At 28.4% G+C, this 21114-nt stretch overlaps 1 protein-coding gene across 3 annotated transcripts in view; it reads right to left on the bottom strand.

Annotated features, from left to right (window-relative positions):
• Window positions 1-21114, bottom strand: part of Cbp53E (Calbindin 53E) — an 83456-nt gene that overhangs the window by 8105 nt on the left and 54237 nt on the right. For 2 of the 3 annotated variants that reach the window (XM_075310084.1, XM_075310085.1), the window contains exons 9-10: window positions 15700-15711; window positions 3291-3347 (exon numbers count right to left, since the gene is read on the bottom strand). In XM_075310084.1, coding sequence (XP_075166199.1) covers window positions 3291-3347; window positions 15700-15711 — 69 coding nt within the window. The remainder of the gene's footprint in view (window positions 1-3290; window positions 3348-15699; window positions 15712-21114) is intronic. The other variant, XM_075310087.1, reaches the window with a different exon arrangement.

Below are 21114 nucleotides of genomic sequence, written 5' to 3'. Positions count from 1 at the left end.
AAGTTGTTTGGTAGCACACAGCATAAAAAATCTCAAAAAATCTCAATACTTGCCATCATGTTGACCAATTCATTTTGAGAGTAATGCAATAACATAAATTCTTTTTAACTAATTATTGACCCTTATTTGCCATTATCTCTAGCTTATATTGTTTAGTTTGGCATGGATTTATTTATTTATTTTTTTTTTTAAATGGAAAAAAACTTTATTAATTTATTTAATTTAATTTACTTTAATTTTTTCAATTTAAAACTTCTTAATGAATAATTTTCAAGGATTTTGGTTTATATGATTTTCCCTGCTAATTTTCTTTAATATTTTTATATTCATTTTAAAAGTTCGGAAAAAAGTATGCTACATTCGAAGAAGTATTTTGATATCCATAGCAAAGAAACCTCCAAAATCTCGGTGAAGTCTGCTGATAAAGGGAAAGTCAGTGTTAGTTAAAAATCAAAGTTTCTTAGATATTTCTAAAGCCCCATTTTCACAAACATGTCTTAGCTTAGTCGAAGCAGGAAAAAATGCAGTCGCTCGAACTCAAATCAATTTGGTTTTCGCAATAGAGGAACCTAAATCAATTTTCTTTCCTTTCAAATATGAAAGAAAGCTTTCGTCTGATATAGGGGAATAGGGCAAAAAAGTCATCTAGGAGCTATCGTTACAAAATAAAAGCAATATATGATTTTCTCAAATTAAGGCATAACAGCAAACAAATTATTTGGTGATTGCTGGAATATATTAAAAACTAATTTTGGTTGTTAAAATTCCTTTGGGTTAAAGTTTTACGAACTATTGCTCACTACACTCAAAGAAAAAGTACTTATATCCTGATCGAAATTATAGCCTAAGGAAATTTCCTTTTTTTTATAAAAAGTAAATAAGTTCGAATGACAATGTTTACATTAAATTTATATTATTTGTTCTCTAACAAAATTTTTTCAAGATAAAAGAAATTTTCGCCTGTTCTCACAGTAAGGAACAGGAAACCGGATCAAGGTTTTTTTTTTCAGACTTTATTTTATTTATTATTATATTGGTTGATTTCCTTTTTTTATAAAGAGTAAATAAATTCGAATGGTAATGTTTGCCTTAAATTTATTTTATTTGTTTTCAAACTAACTTTTTTCAAGATAAAAAAAATATTCAGTTAGGTTCCTGAGAAAGGAAAACTGTTCTCTCAGTGCAGAAAAAGAAACCGACTACAGTTTTTGCAGACTTTATTTTATGAGTGTACTAGATTGGGATTAATGTCGTAAAGTCTTATAAATAGCGTGAAAAATTTGACAATTTTGGTTAAAGTACCATCTTTACAATTTTCCTATCTATTAGAAAATTTCTTTTCAGTACATGGATTTTTCAGCCGGACGGACGGAAATTTTGCACTGAGTTTTGTGAGTTTTGTGAAGCTACTCTGAGTTTGGTGAAGCTATTCTCATACGAACCTATCCATATTCATTAGTTGTCGTTTTTATACGATTTTTGTTTCTTTTAGTTAAAATATTCCTTACCGTTCGTTAAGTGAATACAATATTTTAATTTTCGTTTGTGGCAATGTCCTATATATTTCCGTTCAAAGAAGTGTCGGAAATAAATAAATTCTATTCAATTGAATCGAATCGAATCTCATCAATTTCATATCTAATAAAAATAGAAAAAAAGTGTTTTTATTCTTCTTGAAATCAGCTTATGGAAAAAATGCTATTCAATGAAATCGACAAGTCTTGTTATGTCTAACGGAGCGTATGATTACAATGTCATGGTAATTGTAGTTGAAAGTACTCATACGCACCGGTGCACAGTAAAAAGGAAAAAGGGGAAATATTTATATAACTTTTGCTATGGAATGATGTATTTTTATATGATTGATTTTGAATGAAATATCTTAGGTAATTTAGTACACTATGAAACAAACTGATTACCAAAAAATAACAAATAAAAATATTCCTCAAATCCTATAGAAGTCGTGGTATAATAATAATCAACTGGGTGCCATGTACATATAAATTATATAATATACTCAGTATCATGAGTCGATTTAGCTGTTGGCGATCATCCATCCGTCTGTCCATATATTTGTTGTTGAAAAAATAGAGGTCTAGTGGTTCTTCTTACTATGAAATTTAGCACAAGATATTGCTACGGGAAATTGTTGCAAATTATCACTAACGGACCTATCACACTGGAGGCGATGCTCTAATTTATCGGAATTTCTAAATTTTCTTATAGTTTATTAATCTCTTGATTTTAGAATCATCAGTATACATTTACTGAAATATAATTATTAGAATAATACAATGTTTAAACCTTTGACTACCGATGTCCTCTTAGAAGGACATTTGAAAACGACACCAAACTCTATTTCCCCATTTCGATTCGATTTATTTCTCTATGGTATTTTAACATAGGGGCTTTAATCTAAATAAACTATAAATATTTTCCATACTTGTGAGAACTAAAATGATTTTTTTATAAACTTATTTAACAATATACGAAAAAAGCGCAATTTTGAGACTAGAGGTGTGTACGTGAGTAATATTTTGCTCACGCTCACACACACTCACGACGGAGAAATCTTATTCACGCACACTCACGCACGAAAATCTTTTAAATGTCGTGACTCACGAAAAACTTCGTGACTCACGAATAATTTTATGAGTGATTTACGTTTAGAACCTGACTGAAAGCATGAGTATGGTTAAAATCGTTTGGGTTGGGATGTCACTAAAATTATAAATGAATTCAAATCGTAAGCATTTTATGTTCGTCTGCGGGACTCGACTCACGCGTGAGTCACGAAAATTTTCGTGAGTCACGACAACCATACAATTTTGACCAGCACTGGGACTAGTCCGTACACACCAAGGACTTGTCCTGTATCCGTCCTGAGGTTGATCAATTTCCTGTGGGGATAGCTATTGAGGTCAACCGAGTTGCCAGTACAACATCTCTCTCACTAAGTGTGATAGGTATTCTATAACATATTCGACTTCATCTGATTTTAGCTTTTTCTCACTTGATTGCTTTTTTAGCAGTAGTAAAACAATTTCCCGAACTTTCTTTGAATGACAAACTTATTTACTATGTTTGGAAAAACGTTGTTTTCAAATATGAATCAAAAAATGCCAAGAGCTTTTAAGAACTTTTTTTTCCTCTTATATGGTATGCAACGCAAAAATCACTTATTTCACTTTGAACATCCGCTGGGGAGCACAAATCATTGTTTGTGTTTTTTATTGCATTTGGGGAGAATAACATTAAGCTAAAATACGATTTTAAAAACTTTGACTTACTCTGTCATAAAGAGAAAAAACTTTTTCAATATCCTCTTTTGTCAACCTGGCTGCACCCTGTGAATGAAAAATATAAGAAAAAGACAAAAACGTTTTAAATATGGTTTTTTTTCAGTTGTTGTGCATTATATTCGATTAAAATAAAAAGAAAAAAGCTTAAAAAATATTTTTATAAAAATTCGTATATATACATATAGTAAATCAGATGGAGTTTAAAGGGATTTATGGGGATCCAGAAAGTATATGGAATTTTCTGAAGATTATATTTTTATAAAAAAATGAATATTGTATATTTTTAAAACACTTAGAGATACATTAATATAGATACCATTACATTTATATAATAAATAATCTGTATTGCAGTATACAATATATCTTAATCATTGAAAAATAATTTCCTGTGTGTGTTATAATTGAACAGGTATTTATAAATTTTTAATATTTTCATTTTCCAACGTAAAGATGTCATTACAGCTAACGGAAAAAGATCGCTGAGAAGCAGAGAGTCATGTATACTATTGTCCTTGAACTTTGAACTAATGTGCTATTATTTGTCCTTCTAGCAAACTTTGTTTTAATGCGAATTTCGGGGTTTTTTTATTCGCTGTGTTACCATACCTTGGGACATATATATCTGTGTGTGTGTGCATTTTAAGTGTGTAACTGAAGAGATAATCTGTTGTCATACCTGTACATGAGAATAGAATACTAGGGAAAATACATATATCACACACACACACATTACATTCACACATGCAATCCTATAGATATTGGGGTACGTGTGATCACAAAAAAAACTTTATATGGTTTATTTGCAGCTGGTGTTACTTTTTCAATATAATTTATTTCCATGTGACACTTTAAGCATTACGTGTTCCATTTGCTGTGGAAAACCACCAAAAATTTATTTCTATTATACCATGTAGAGAAGAACCATGAAGACTATACTTATGTAAGTAGAAATGTGTTAGAGGGACAAATGCGTTCCTTATAAATTGTAAACTAGGATATATACCATTGAATACATGACTTTTATGAGGATATTAAAATCAAATTTGATCGATAATAATTTTACGGTGCCTTGATAAACCATGGGTTAAAGATAATACATTCCAAAGAATTAGTTTCTCGGAGAAATGTGTACCAATCACGAGTTGGCTCACCTACAGAGGAATGTGGAGTGTAAAGCCTGACTTAGTAGATAGAGGATGGTGAGCCAAACCTCAATTGTTGACAAAATGTGATAACATTTTTCCGCTAGTTCAAAGACCAGGTGATTGTACTAGGATTTTAGAGGGAAGTTCTTCATATAAAAAAGAATCGTATTATGATAAATTAATCGAGGTGAGAATATATTTTGTAGAATCCTCGACATGGATTAAATCCAGAACAGAATATCGATGGACTTCTCCAATCACGATATATAAAAGGCAACCCTCATGCTGTGGCCGCCCACTCACTTGGAATCACTGTTCAGTTCATTGTGAAGGTAGTGAACCAGTGACAAGACATCAATAAGTAATGCCCGATTCTCTATTTTAGCGTTATTGCAAAGGATCTCCTTTTGATAGGCGAGTCCGAATCACGGTTGCCATAGTTGGTAGAATTCTACCTAAAATGGTAGATTTTTTACTGTTTGGTAGATTTTTCAAAATCTTCCTACTTCTATTTTCTATATACAGATAAACAAATTTGACAAATTTGTCTAAAGAAATAAAGTGTTGAAAAATTTATCTGTAGAAAATAACATTTTAACAAAATTTTTCTATAGAAATAACCTTTTGAGACAGTATATATCGTAAAGCAACCCACTCACTTAGACTCACTGTTCAGTTCATTGTGAAGCTAGTGAACCAGTGATAAGACATCAATAAGTAATGACCGATTCTCTATTTTAGCTTCATTACAAGTGATCTCCTTGTTATAAGCGAGTCCGAACCACGGTTGCCACAGTTGGTGGAATTCTTCCAAAAAATGGTAGATTTTTTACTGTTTGATAGATTGGTAGAATTTTTGATATTTTGGTAGATTTTTCAAAAAAGTTTGACAATATTTTCTATAGAAATAAAATGTTAAGAGAATTTTCTATGGAAATAAAATTTTAAGAAATTGTTCTATAGAAATAAAATTTGCACAAAATTTTCTATAGAAATAAAAATTAGAGAAATTTTTCTATAGACATAAAATTTTAAGAGAATTTTCTATGGAAATAAAATTTTAAGAAATTGTTCTATAGAAATAAAATTTTGAGAAAAAAATTTTTCTATAGAAATAACATTTTGAGAAACTTTTCTATGAAAATAAAATTTTGAAACAATTTTCGATAGAGGGTTAGGTTAGGTTATGTTGCAGCCCGATGTATCAGACTCACTTAGACTATTCAGTCCATTGTGATACCACAGTGGTGAACTTCTCTCTTATCACTGAGTGCTGCCCGATTCCATGTTAAGCTCAATGACAAGGGACCTCCTTTTTATAGCAGAGTCCGAACGGCGTTCCACATTCCAGTGAAACCACTTAGAGAAGCTTTGAAACCCTCAGAAATGTCACCAGCATTACTGAGGTGGGATAATCCACCGCTGAAAAACTTTTTGGTGTTCGGTCGTAGAAGGAATCGAACCCACGACCTTGTGTATGCAAGGCGGGTATGCTAACCATTGCACCACGGTGGCTCCCGATAGAAATAACATTTTGACAAAATTTTTTATAGAAATAAAATTTTGAGAAAATTTTCTATATAAACAAAATTTTAAGAAATACTTTTATAGAAATAAACATTTGAGAACATTTTCTATAGAAATAACATTTTGAGAAAATTTTCTATAGAAATAAAATTTTGACACAATTTTCTATAGAAATAACATTTTGACACAATTTTCTATAGAAATAACATTCCGACGAAATTTTTTATAGAAATAAAATGTTGAGAAATTTTTTTATAGAAATAAAATTTTGAGAAAATTTTCTATAATAATAAAATTTTGCCAAAATTTTCGATATAAATAAAATTATAAGAAAATTTTCTATAGAAATAAAAATTTGACAATATTTTATAAAGAAATAAAAATTTGACAAAATTTTCTTTGGAATTTAAATTTTGACAAAATTTTCTATGGAAATAAAGTTTTGGATAAAATTTTCTATAGAAATAAAAATTAGAGAAATTTTTCTATAACATACAATTTTAAGAGAATTTTGTATGGAAATAAAATTTTAAGAAATTGTTCTATAGAAATAAAATTTTGAGAAATTTTTCCATAGAAATAACATTTTGAGAAACTTTTCTATGAAAATAACATTTTGAAACAATTTTCGATAGAAATAAAATTTTGAGAAAATTTTTTATAGAAATAAAATTTTGAGAAAATTTTCTATAATAATAAAATTTTCCACAGAAATAAAATTTTGCCAACATTTTCGATATAAAAAAAATTTTAAGAAAATTTTCTATAGAAATAAAAATTTGACAATATTTTATAATGAAGTAAAAATTTGACAAAATTTTCTTTGGAAATTAAATTTTGACAAAATTTTCTTTGGAAATTAAATTTTGACAAAATTTTCTATAGAAATAAAATTTTGAGAGAATTTTTGGATAGCAATAAAATTTTGAGAAAATTTTTGATAAAAATAAAATTTTAACAAAATTTTCGATAGAAGTAAAATTTGACAAACTTTTTCGACAAAGTTGTTTTTTTTTTAAGTTGGTAGATTTTTGGTAAAATTTTGATAGACTATTTTTGGTACGAGTGGTAACCGTGGTCCGAACGCCGTTTTACATTGCGGTGGAATCACATAGAGAAATGTCACCAGCATGACTGAGAGGAGATAACCCACCGCTAAAGAAATTTTTGGTTTTTGGTTGAAACTGGGATTGAAAACCTCAGCCGTTGTTAGTAAGGCAGGCATCAAACCATTGCACCACAGCTACTGACAACGATATTCTTTATCAGAGCGAATTCTAACAAGTTGTAGCTACAACCATCTATTGCATTCCCGCCACAAACTTCAATAATGAAGCTATTAACCTAAAATTTAACACAATTTGTATGTTGTATTTTGCTTGCAAGAAACATAATTCGAGGGTAGGCCATATTAAACCATTCAGCCTTTGTAAAATTCCGAAACTTTTAAAGCCTTGGAATACTTATTCCGTTGAATTTTGTAGCTTACATCTTTTATTTATTTTTATTTTTTTATGCGGTATCTCTATGCAACACTTTAATGTGATCCACTCTAATACTATATATTGAAAATTACATTTTACATTTAATATTGATATCAAATGACATAAACATTCATTTCAATTGCTATTAAGGATCAAATGAATTTTTAATTAATTTGCTAAATGACATTTACTTCTATTTCATTTAGAAGAGGAAGCAATCGAAATCGTTCAGGTCACCAAAATATAAACCCCAGTTTAGGAGCTTTGGCTTTTACAAATCTAGTAATTAATAATAGCATATACATGTGTGTATGCGAACATGTGTGTTTACATACACATACATGAGTTTTTGTACTAATCCGGTAGCTCTCATTTGCTCTTATGTGTGTTGGCGTGTGGGTGGCAAGACTAAAAACCGACACTAATTAGGACATGGAATATAAATAGTTGACGCCATTTCATTACTAATTATATTAGAAAACTAGAGAACTACAAAAGCAGCAATGACACGCATGCATACACATTGATCATGGCGGAAAGATAAAACTGACAAATACAAATGGATTTAGGATTTATCTCGAAAACGCAATCTAAATTGATTTTAGGTATGGCCTCTTAGTGTCAGAATCCATATACATAAACAATATATATATATATATATATATATATATATATATATATATATATATATATATATATATATATATATATATATATATATATATATATATATATATATATATATATATATATATATATATATATATATATATATATATATATATATATATATATATATATATATATATATATATATATGTTGGATATAATTACCACCTAAAGGTAATAATTTTATGGAATGAGAGTTTCTGGTGAGCTTTTCATGGCATTTTTAATAATTTCTCTAAAACTTGGCAGTTTGAAATAATTTGAAACATATTTCCTTTCTCTATCCTCCTCCATCATCATAAATCACTGCAAATAAATGTATGAGCAGTAACTATCTTGGGGCCATTAGAATTTATACCAAATGGACACGTGATGCCAAGCAGTTGTTTTTTTTTTTTTTTTTTCTAGAAATCATTTATGCCCCCTCATCTCCCTATAATAATGATAATAATGAAAAATGCTAAATTACGTGCCAAAACTATGCAATAGATAGGACTTTTCAAATAAAATTCTATGGTAAAGAATAACGATGCGGTTGGTATAGCCATCCGGAGATAGTGGCCCCTTGCCCAGCTTGTATTTAAGCCAGTGAAGTGTAATTTCGTAATCCTTAATCGTCTTTTAAGCACTTGCCTTGCACGGCAATGGCAGTATATCAGCAAACATTTGCTGTTCAATGATGCTTCTCCTTAAAGCTTTACTCCCACTTGCAGTCCTTATTGCATAGCAACTTTAAATAGACTATAGACTATATATTAAGGTGGTGAGAGGAATTTATTTAAAATCGTCAAACGTAGTATAGGAGTCAAAGTCTCTGGGATGGAAGTTTTCACTTCAAAAAATATTATAACGATAAATTTTTTATTGAACTCGAGTCCATAAAAAATAAAATAAGGAGATCAATGGATATATATTTAAGCTAGAGATTTTAATGAGAAGCAAACAAGTTGAATTTTTTTTTTATTTGGAAAATTATAAATTTCGATTTTTTTTTAAATTTCAAAAAGATATTTTTGGACTTTCGCAATTATTGAAAAGTCGACTTTTTAGGCCAAGATTTTCAATTATTTTGTGAATTTTCTCATAAAAAGAGCTATAAGGAGATCGTTGTACATCTGAGCTAGCAATTGTAATGAGAATGGAAAAGTCAATTTTTTAATATTTGACATAGACGATTTTTCGAATTTTTCAAAATTTTAAATAGCCTACGTTTGACTCTTGTGGTTATTGAAAAGCAGTTTTGTCCAAATTGCAGCAAAAGCATATCGGCAATAATAAATAACTAAGAACCGCTAAAAAGGCCATGAAATTAATTTTTCCCGATAAATGGCTTTAAAACAAGCTCTAGCAACGATGGAGTCCATACTCTCTCCGCTTTAGCAGGAAAGAAGATACATTCTTGTACACACTTATCTGAACCTTAAACCTCGGCCTATTTGCCATATTTTCCTCTAATGATCATTTTCCTGCAACTAAAAAGAGAGCCCTCTTAAGGTATATGGCAGAGAGAGCCAATGTGTGTGTATGTTTGTATGTATGAAAATATTCAACAAACTACGTAATAGAATTTTTATGGCTCCATTGAATAGGTTGTTAGTATGCATTTTCCATAAAGAAATTTTCACTTTAACAATACCACCATCAACGACAGAAAGTTTGAATAAAGTTTAAAAATAGAAATTTAAGTAAATACTAAGGAATAAAAGTTCACCAACGGGAAGAGGTTTCTATGTATCACAGAGAATAAAAATCAAATATCTTGTATAATTCATGCTGCATGCAAATTTTAAATTGATTTGGTTTTATTTGGAAAAAAATGATTTTACATATTTTTGCAAATGAAGAGGAGTAGGCTATTGTCTGATTTCGTATATATATATATGAATGTAAGTAAAAATCTATTAAGTATTTTGTGTCATTTTTATAAGATAAGATATTGTGCAGAATGTATGCAAAGTGGGTTTTTGTAGTATTTCGTTATTTTTTTTGTAGAAAAAAATAATAATAATAAAATTTAAAAGCCCTTTTTAACGTGTATACATTTATTAACATTGTATTGTAATTTAGAAATATTTGTAACAAAATTAAAATAAATTAAACCTAAAAACATTATTGGCATTTTTTGAAAAGTTAAGTACAAAGATACAACAAATATACGTATTTTGGCAATATTGGTGCAGCAGAACTTTAGCAGTAAAATTTTGAAAAAAAAACAACGCTGTATTAAAATATTCGAATTCCCAGAATATAATTTATTTTCTTTTTTTAAGAAATAATTAAATTCGATACAACGATATATACAATATGGTTGTGTTTTTTTAATCAAATTGTTAGCTAGTATGAAAATTTTCAGAAGATTGAATTTGCTTAATAGCAAAAAATTTTGGTTTCCATCATAGTGCTAAAATCAAAAATCGTCGAAAATGTATTTTTTATATAGATAAAAATTACCAAAAACTATAGACTGAATTATGAATTATTTAACCACATCGACTGAAAATCTGCAGTCCTGTCAGTTCGTCCGGCTATTGGTTCTGATCGAAATTTGTCGATAGTATTTGTAAACCGCTATAATAAGCTCAGATATACGAGTAATAGGGTAATAGCGAATTGATATCACTGAATAGTATAAGAAGCATGCTTGTATTAGGCTCAGAATCGTTGTAACAATTAGTTCAGACTGAATTTTTTCGATAATGTTTGCGAAACGCTATAATAAAGAGGTCCCTTGTCCATTGAGCTAAAGGTAGAAATGGGCAGAACTCATTGGTAAGAGAGAAGTGGTATCACTGAATAGTCTGATCCTAAAGGACCACTTAACCTAAACAACTGAATCGATGTAAGACTGTCTGTCCGTCCGGCTATTGTGTAACAATTGGTTCAGAAAGGATATTTTTTCGATATATTTTCTTTGAAGACCCATCACCCTTATTTAATTTCGTAAAAATCCACTGATTAATACTGGTAATAATTGGGAGTGCTTCAAAGATTATTTAAGTGTTTCAGCGTGATGTCAAACGGTGTTTGGACTCGGTTATATTATCGAGGTCCTTTGTCATTGATCTAAACATAGAATGGGGCAGCAGTCATTGGTAAGAGGGAAATGGTATCACAATCGACTGAATTGTCAAAGTGAGCCTAAATGATCGTGCTGCCTCTATACCTACCTTATTCAAACATCTTTAGTGATGAATACTTTAGGTTAGATTGAAAATAGGATCCAGGTGTATCTGTCTCATGTCAACTTCTAAGCCAGTGTTCGCCATTTTATGACCTCCAATTTCTTATTCACATCATATGTAGCCATGGTGGTGCAATGATTAGCATGTCCCTCTTGGACCATATTTGGTCCAAAAAAATTATTAATTTTTAAATTTGGTCCGATAATTGGACCACATGGTATTTGGTTGATTTTGGTCCATTTTCGTCAAATAGGCAATTTTTTAAAAAATTTCTATAGAAATACAAATTTTGCGATAACTTTCTATAGAAATATAATTTTGACAAAAATTCTTATAGAAATAAAATTTTGACTAAATTTTCTATAGAAATAGAATTTTTACAAAATTTTCTATAGAAATAAAGTTTTAGAAATGAAATTTTAACCTCATTTTCTATAGAAGTAAAATTGTGAAAAAATTTTCTATGAATAAAATTTTCTGTGAATAAAATTTTCATAAAATTTCTATAGAAATAAAGTTTTGACAAAATTTTCTATAGAAATAGAATTTTGACAAAATTTTCTATAGAAATAGAATTTTTACAAAATTTTCTATAGAAATAAAGTTTTTATAAAATTTTCACAAAATTTTCTATAGAAATGAAATTTTTACAAAATTTTCTATAGAAATATAGTTTTGACAAAATTTCTATAGAAACAAAATTTTCTATAGAAATAAAATTTTTACAAAATTTTCTATAGAAATAAAATTTTAACAAAATTTTCTATAGAAATAAAGTGTTAACAAAATTTTCTATAGAAATAAGATTTTGACAAAAATTTCTATACAAATAAAATTTTATCAACATTTTTTATAGCAATAGAATTATGACAAAATTTTCTATAAAATTAAAATATTGAAGACATTTTCTATAGGAATAAACTTTTAGCAAAATTTTCTATAGAAATAAAATTTTCATAAAATTTTCTATAGAAATAAAGTTTTGACAAAATTTTCTATAGAAATAGAATTTTGACAAAATTTTCTATAGAAATAGAATTTTGACAAAATTTTCTATAGAAATAAAATTTTCTATAGAAATAATGTTCTGATAAAATTTTCACAAAATTTTCTATAGAAATAAAATTTTTACAAAATTTTCTATAGAAATATAGTTTTGACAAAATTTTCTTTAGAAATAAAATTTTAACAAAATTTTCTATAGAAATAAGATTTTGACAAAAATTTCTATACAAATAAAATTTTATCAACATTTTTTATAGAAATAGAATTATGACAAAATTTTCTATAAAATTAAAATATTGAAGACATTTTCTATAGGAATAAACTTTTAGCAAAATTTTCTATAGAAATAAAATTTTCATAAAATTTTCTATAGAAATAAAGTTTTGACAAAATTTTCTATATAAATAGAATTTTGACAAAATTTTCTATAGAAATAGAATTTTAATAAAATTTTCTATAGAAATAAAATTTTCTATAGAAATAATGTTTTGATAAAATTTTCACCAAATTTTCTATAGAAATAAAATTTTTACAAAATTTTCTATAGAAATATAGTTTTGACAAAATTTTCTTTAGAAATAAAATTTTTACAAAATTTTCTATAGAAATAAAATTTTCACAAAATTTTCTATAGAAATAAAATTTTTACAAAATTTTCTATAGAAATAAAATTTTAACAAAATTTTCTATAGAAATAAAGTTTTAACAAAATTTTCTATAGAAATAAGATTTTGACAAAATTTTCTATACAAATAAAATTTTATCAACATTTTTTATAGAAATAGAATTATGACAAAATTTTCTATAAAATTAAAATATTGAAGACATTTTCTATAGGAATAAACTTTTAGTAAAATTTTCTATAGAAATAAAATTTTCATAAAATTTTCTATAGAAATAAAGTTTTGACAAAATTTTCTATAGAAATAGAATTTTGACAAAATTTTCTATAGAAATAGAATTTTAACAAAATTTTCTATAGAAATAGAATTTTAACAAAATTTTCTATAGAAATAAAATTTTCTATAGAAATAATGTTTTGATAAAATTTTCACAAAATTTTCTATAGAAATAAAATTTTTACAAAATTTTCTATAGAAATATAGTTTTGACAAAATTTTCTTTAGAAATAAAATTTTTACAAAATTTTCTATAGAAATAAAATTTTCACAAAATTTTCTATAGAAATAAAGTGTTAACAAAACTTTCTATAGCAATAAGATTTTGACAAAATTTTCTATACAAATAAAATTTTATCAACATTTTCTATAGATATAGAATTTTGACAAAATTTTCTATAAAAATAAAATATTGAAGAAATTTTCTATAGGAATAAACTTTTGACAAAAGTTTCTATAGGAATAGAATTTTCACAAAATTTCCTATAGAAATAAAGTTTTGACAAAATATTCTATAGAAATAAAATTTTGACACAATATTCTATAGAAGTAAAATTTTGACCACATTTTCTATAGAAGTAAAATTGTGACAAAATTTTCTATAGAAATATAGTTTTGGCAAAATTTTTTATAGAAATAAAATTTTGACACAATTGTCTATAGAAATAAAATTTTTACGAAATATTCTATTGAAATATAGTTTTGTTGTTGTTTTTATTGCAGCTTAAAACCATACGTTGACTAAACTACAAGTGTAGCTTAACCAACAGAGGAAAAGAATGTTTGTCAAATTTATTTGGGCAAAGCCCTATAGACTGCAAGATGGTTGGATGGACGCACGTTTCGGAATTACCACATTCCTCATCAGCATCCTCTACTTGCAGCAAAACTATCAACCAATTATCAGAATAAATTCAGGCAGTTCATTAAACCCAACAATGAACCACACTTTTTTTTTTATTTATTTAAGTTTATTTCAGAACATAATATCAAATTTCGTAGTGCCCCAGCGCCTTATAGACATTTTAGGGGCGAGTTGGCAATGAGTGTTACAATAGTAAATATATATTATACAATTTGTAGTTTTTCAGATATTACAGTTCATTTACTTTCCAGTTGTTAAATTACATTAGAAGCATTTCAATATTTTGAAGAAGATATTGTCTTAATTGTGTTTTAAAAGAGGATATTGTACATATTGACTTCAGATGAAAAGGCATCTGATTATATTCTATAGCACCAATGTGTCCAATTCTTTGTTTCGTTAATTCTAGTCTACATCTCTTTACCAATAAGTTAGAGCTATTTCTAGTATTAAAAGCTGTCTGGTTAATGTGAAATTCTATAGGACAATGTCTAATATTACGGATAGACTTAAACATATATACAAGCAATTGCTTGAACTTCCCGAAAAAAGGTTTGTATGATAGCCGGCTTATGCCGAAATAAATTCAAAACAAACATATCTCTTTTCCTATGCCACTGTCAAATCATCGATTTGAATTCAGTTTCCTCTGTTGGTTAAGCTACACTTGTAGTTTAGTCAATGTATGGTTTTAAGCTGTAATAAAAACAACAACAAAGCTTAAAGAACAAAACCAACAATAACAAAACAAAAAGAATGGAGAAATATAGTTTTGACAAAATTTTCTATAGAAATAAAATTTTGACATTTTGTAAATTTTCTATAGAAATAAAATTTTGACAAACTTTTGTATAGAAATAAAATTTTGACAAAATTGTCTTAGAAAAAAAAAATGATGTCAAAATTTTCTATAGAAGTAAAATTTTAACAACATTTTCTATAGAAATAGAATTTTGACAAAATTTTCTATAAAAATAAAAGGTTGACGAAATTTTCTATAGAAATAAAATTTTGACAAAATTTCCTATAGAAATAAAATTATGCTTCCGTCCGGGCGAATGGACTTTTCCATAGTTTTCAATATAGGTTAGGTTAAAGTGGCAGTCCGATTTGATTCACTTAGAATATTCAGTCCATTGTGATGCCACACATGTGTCTTCAATATAGATCTGGCGCAGGGTAAATGACTCAATTTGGTCCCCATCTAATAAAGCTAACTTTTAATGGCGAAAGCACATAAAAATTATCCCCTTCATCGTGTAGGTTCAGACCCTAATTAACAATGGATTGTTTATAATATAAAGTTGAGCTTTTCTTGTTATACAATAAATAGGAGTTGCGTTCTGAATAATCTTTGTAATTCACTAAAGCCAAACATTTTGAAATAAAAATTTGGTAACCATTTTTTTATCACACCAATAGTACCACACTTTACAGAAAGAAAAACAAAAGTTTAACCAAAAACATATTTCAACAATTAACACAACAATTTGTAACACAATATGTAAAACATTTAATTATGTTGTTGTACGTTTCTTAAAAACAATATACAATGTTTTCAGTTTTTTTTTTCTTATTTCTTGGAAACAAACAAACAGAGTGTAGTAGACGAGGTACTTACTTCAATACCTTCCTATGTTTATTGTTATTTGTATCATACATATTTTCATTTGTTTAAGTATTTGTATTGATGGTGTAATAATTATTGTTGTTATTATTACATGGTTGTTATTATTATTATTATTATTGTTGTTGTTGTTGAGGTGGTGGTGGTTGTTGTGATAAAGTAGACGTTTACATTTGTGTTCAAGTGCATGAATTCAATTATGACAAGGTTGTTATTTTTTATTGCAATCCATTTAATTTGTATGTTGTTATGGTATTTTAATTGTCGATTTTTTTAATGCAAAGACGTATAAAATTTCAATGCAGATTTAAAGAGATTTATGTTGTTTTTGTTTTGAGTAAAACGAAAACGTGCATCATGGTGATTATAGATTTTTTTTTGTTAAAGAAAATATAGATTATATTTGTTATTGTTTGTTTGTTTTTTTTTTTAATTCAGTTAAAGCACATTTTTGTTTTTGTTAGTAGAAAAGAAATTTTTGTTTGCATGAAGCATTTATGTGATATTTTTGACATAAAATGACACAGATGAAAGTGAGGGAAATGGAAGGGAAGAAGAAGAGAGATAAAATTATAAAATTTATTTAATATGGATTATTTTAAAATCGATACAAAAGCGATTTAAGCTTTTAAACTAAAGCAAAACAAAAAATATATATAGAAAATAATATAAAATTATATATGTAAAAAAATATATAAAAATATTATATTATTTTTTCCTTTGTTCGCAGCTAGTAACAGTAATACTTCATGGAGTATAATAACATGGGTTCGTGACTAATATTCAATTTTGGTCTTGGCATTTAAAACTAATCAACATTTTCGTACAAATGCTGGCTAACATTCTAAAAATATATTTGCAATGAAAATTTTCCTTTTTTCATGTGAAAGTTCTCTTAATTTTTTTATATTTTGGGACATTGTGTGCATGTACACTGTATTTTATGCAAAGGTTATATTGGACATTTCAACAACTAAGTAAAGGTCAAGAACAATATTTTTTCCCAAATGAGAAGAAATTTTAAGGCGGAAAATTAAGTCTAAAAAACAGGAAATTTAATAATTTCTTCGGATAAACATTAAAACCTTTTTTGAAGTCGGGGAAGTTTTGAATCAAATTCTGATTTTGACTAGAACTATTTTTTTACAATCCTACACACAAAGAAAAAAAATATTTTATTCCAGAACGAAATTTTATATAAACAAAATTTCCATTTCTTACAAAGTCTTTGGTTTTTAATCAAATTTATTCAACTTTATGACTAGTTATTAAAAGATTGTCACTAGTCTGTTTTATTTGAATATTTTTTACGCACTCAAAAAAAAAGTGAACTCTCTATTTCACTAAAGCCAATTTAACTTTATTGCAGTTCATGGAATTATAATGTTTGGAGAAAGTTTCCTTTACTATAATAAATTTTTGCGTACATTAGATAAATAACTAAAAAAACGTGAAAAAATTATATACAAATTAAGAATAAAGATTTCCTAAATTCGTATTTCTCACAACATAGTTCATTATTTTTTTAAATTTGTAAATTTTACTAGAAATGCGTTCATCATGAACTTCGTATGTCACTAAAGACATTCTTGCAATTTTGAACTCCAATTTTTTTCCTTCAAACTACAAAATTTTCTTTAACAAGTGAAAAAACTTAATAATGTCAAATAAATTTTCTTGAATTTGTTGGAAAATATTTACTTAATTTTGTGATATCGGCGTGATGCCAGCGTTTGTAATACTGTTTAGTTACAATTTTCTAAAAATATTAAAAATTTTCTAAAATTAATCGAAAGTTTTCCTTCCTGGTGGGTTCACTGTTTTTTTCAGTGCGTATAAAATGTCTAGAATTCCATACCTCATATAAGGAATCTCTTCTTTGAGGGTAAAAACAACCAAGTCGGAGTTTGCTTAATACTCTAAGTCATACTCAATAAGTGGAATTGAAAAAAAAAATGTTATCTTAAAAATTTTTAATATCAATTATGAAGTGTCTTATATAACAGGTTGGCTGATAAGTCCCCGGTCTAACAAAGAAAAACACAATTTTTTGTCAAAAAAAACAGAGACCACTACTTTGCCAGCGGACTTTTGAGTCTTTCCACGCTTCGGAGACGGTTCACCGGTCGCTGTCCACTCAGCCGACTGTCGATTGGGCTCAGGAGTGTACACAGAGAATACAGATTGGTTGTGATAATCGAATTTATTGCCAACCTCCTTTTGGCAGTTGTAGCAACTACCAGTTGGCAGTTGTGACACCCAACAAATTCGGTCGACTCAATCGAATGATGGGAAACCCAATTAATACTATATATGGAGTTGGTTGTGTCAGACGATGAAATGGGTCGTTGCTCCCTTCTTCGTTTGGTTGTATCTCCCAACTTTAAACCACCATGACCGAATTGAATAACAAAATCCCACAAAATACTGCATTTTATTTATATTTTTTAGATGATAGGAAGGTACATATACTTAAATACAATATATTAATACATTATGAAAAATGTTCACCCTTAAAACTGTACCCTCCAGCATGATAGGATGGGGAATCGGCAGATAATGGAGCTAAATCTTTGGTGCTCTCAGCATATTAGTATTTATAGATGATGTCCGAAATGTCTATAGCCCGTCTAAAACACACAATAAATTAAGTAAAGAAATTAGTGTGGAGTTTTAAAACGACATACGAACCTATCCCCAATGGTCACTTTCTTGGGGTTTCATATATATAAGGCAGTTGTAGATATGGATTTTTTTCAGAGCCGCCGTGTTAAACACAATGAAATTATACCATATGGAGGACGCACCGTAGCAGTGAGTACCCTGAGGCTATTTGTTTGCAATATAGCCAATATTGCTTTGTATTATTTTAGTTTCACAGCCAATATAGTGTACTAAGGCCAGTTTCGCACGGCGCGAGTTGTTCACGACAATATTTTATAGACAGTCCACGGATGAGCCAGATAAACGTCGAAACAAATAAGAAATGTTTCGTTATTAGTTATTTGATATTATGTAGTTATTTGATATTAAAAAACACACTATACTTCAACGTTGATGGTAATAATTATATTGGCATTTCAAAAATATATTCAAAGGAATTCGGCTGTGAGTACCAAACGAAAGTGCTGCCTACTAAATGACAGTTACACAGGTTTTATAAGGTTGGTTGTGCCTATCGAATTCGATCAAAATTTTTCAAAAGAGAGGCATTTAGTTTAGACAACTAATTGTCTTGTATTACAAACAACAAATGGTAGAAGGAACGAAATAACGATTGTAAATAAAGTAAAATGAATGACACAACTGCGATTTGATTGTAAATGTAGAATTTTCGTTACAATAATCGATTTTCAACCTATCTGTTTTCTGTGTGTAGTGATGGAGCCATGTTTCATCCATTGTCACATATCGACGGAAAAACTCGGGAGTATTACGAGTTAACAGCTGCAAACACCGCTCAGAATAATCAACACGTTGTGGTTTTTGGTCAAATGTGCTGCTATCTCATTTTACGGTCATTCAAAATCATTTTGTGGATTTTTTTGATGTTTTCGTCGGTAACCACCTCTTTCGGGCGTCTACTGCGTTCACTGTCTTCCATACTCATTTCACCACGCTTGAATTTTGCATACCAATCAAAAAATAATATGCATTTAATACTAGCGACGCCACCTATGTGTCAGACCGGGGACTTATCAGCCAACCTGTTATTCTCCCATGGAATTGAAAAAATTTCTTATCTTAATAATTTTAATACCAATTATGAAAAAGCTTATAGTCTCCCATAACAACATTTTCTTCTTATGGACATGTTCTTTTGTATGTTTGAATTATTCCTATTAAAGTTTGGTTGTTGGCTTAAAATTCAACTCTTTATCATTAAAACTTTATTTGCCATGTTATGGGCAGAAAACGAATTTCTTGTTCTCCTATTAATCCCAATCAATCTCTAAAAACAAATGTTTAAATGATCTTCCATATGACTCATTTCCCTTTCCTTTCTCTATTCTAGTTTTCATGGGTATTCAGAAACATTCGGAAATGTTGCTAATGTGGATACTTTGTAACAAATCTCCAACATATTGCCATTTGTCGGTATATTTGACTTGTGCCCAAATGACAATTACGAAAGGATAAAGACATGTACTTATATGTGGGAGATGGAAATGAAACTGGAAACGGAAATGATTGTTGAAGGCCTAGCTAAAGCCAAGAGAAACCAAAAATGGCCTTATAAATTTCATGTCTTTGTTTCCGCACAAAATCACATGCCACACTTTGATGCTGGATGGCAAACACAAAAAACAAAAAGAGAGAAAAAACCAAAGGAATCACAGATATTACCACCAACCGTTGCGAGACCGACAGAAATATGGCATCAGTGCCTATGGCTATGACCATAAAGCAAACCACAAACCATTGGTTTAACCAAATTATTACAAAGCATGACTGTTGGTGTACGTTTCCTTTGGTCCAACTGTGTGGGTATATTAACTTATCACAAAGATTAAATACGAAATTGTTGATGTGTGTGTTGGTGTATTTAAGAGAGAGTGCATTTGTGTCCAGAGCTGATATGAAATTTAATACCGGAAGCAAATAAACATCGGCAAACAAAACACAGTGATTACTTCTTCCTACAAACATTTGGGAGTTTGTTTTGTTTACCTTCTCAAAAATTGCACTATTTGGCATCGCCAGCAACTTTTCTGGTTGTAATATCTGTGACACAACAAACACAATAAATATCACTATCGCATGGGGTGTTTCCGTTGAGAAATAAATTCGACTGTGATAGCTATCAAACCCCTAAACGTAAACTTCATAAATCGACATGAATACGAAAGATTCCGAGTTCAACACTCGGTCTGGACACTAACTCGATAAGAAGATGATATTGCCTGTGACAGTTTTTTTTTATTCAATGTCGAAACTAAATCAATATACTTTCGATAGAAAATGTTTACAGAGTTTAAATTTTTGTTTCGAATTTTTTGTCACGGAATCTGTAAATTTCGAATTTGTTAACTGGTCTTCAAATTCAGTGCAAGTGCTGGAGATTTAGACATAGAAATTAATTGATCCAATTAATTTTTTTTAATTTAAATGTCTTCAATCAGAGAAATGATAGTATCAGTTAAGAAATTAATTGATCCAATTGATACTATTAATTTTTGTTATTGATTTTGGTTTCAATTAAAAAAATTATTGAATCATTTCAATTTCTAATTGAATATTTTCTAAAACTCCATTAAGACTTTAATTGGAAAAATGTTCGTGAAATTTGTTTCTGTGTAGGTATGGGTTACCCGTGAGCCAAAATTATTAGGATCCTGCTTAGATTTAGATTTAGGGGTTCTATAAGACAGCCCGTTATTTCAGGCTCACTAAGACTATTCAGTCCAC

The sequence above is a fragment of the Haematobia irritans genome, chromosome 5, assembly GCF_050003625.1.
Source record: "Haematobia irritans isolate KBUSLIRL chromosome 5, ASM5000362v1, whole genome shotgun sequence".
NCBI lineage: Eukaryota > Metazoa > Arthropoda > Insecta > Diptera > Muscidae > Haematobia > Haematobia irritans.
The sequence above is the reverse complement of the archived record's forward strand: the minus strand, read 5'-3'. Positions and strand labels throughout refer to the sequence as shown.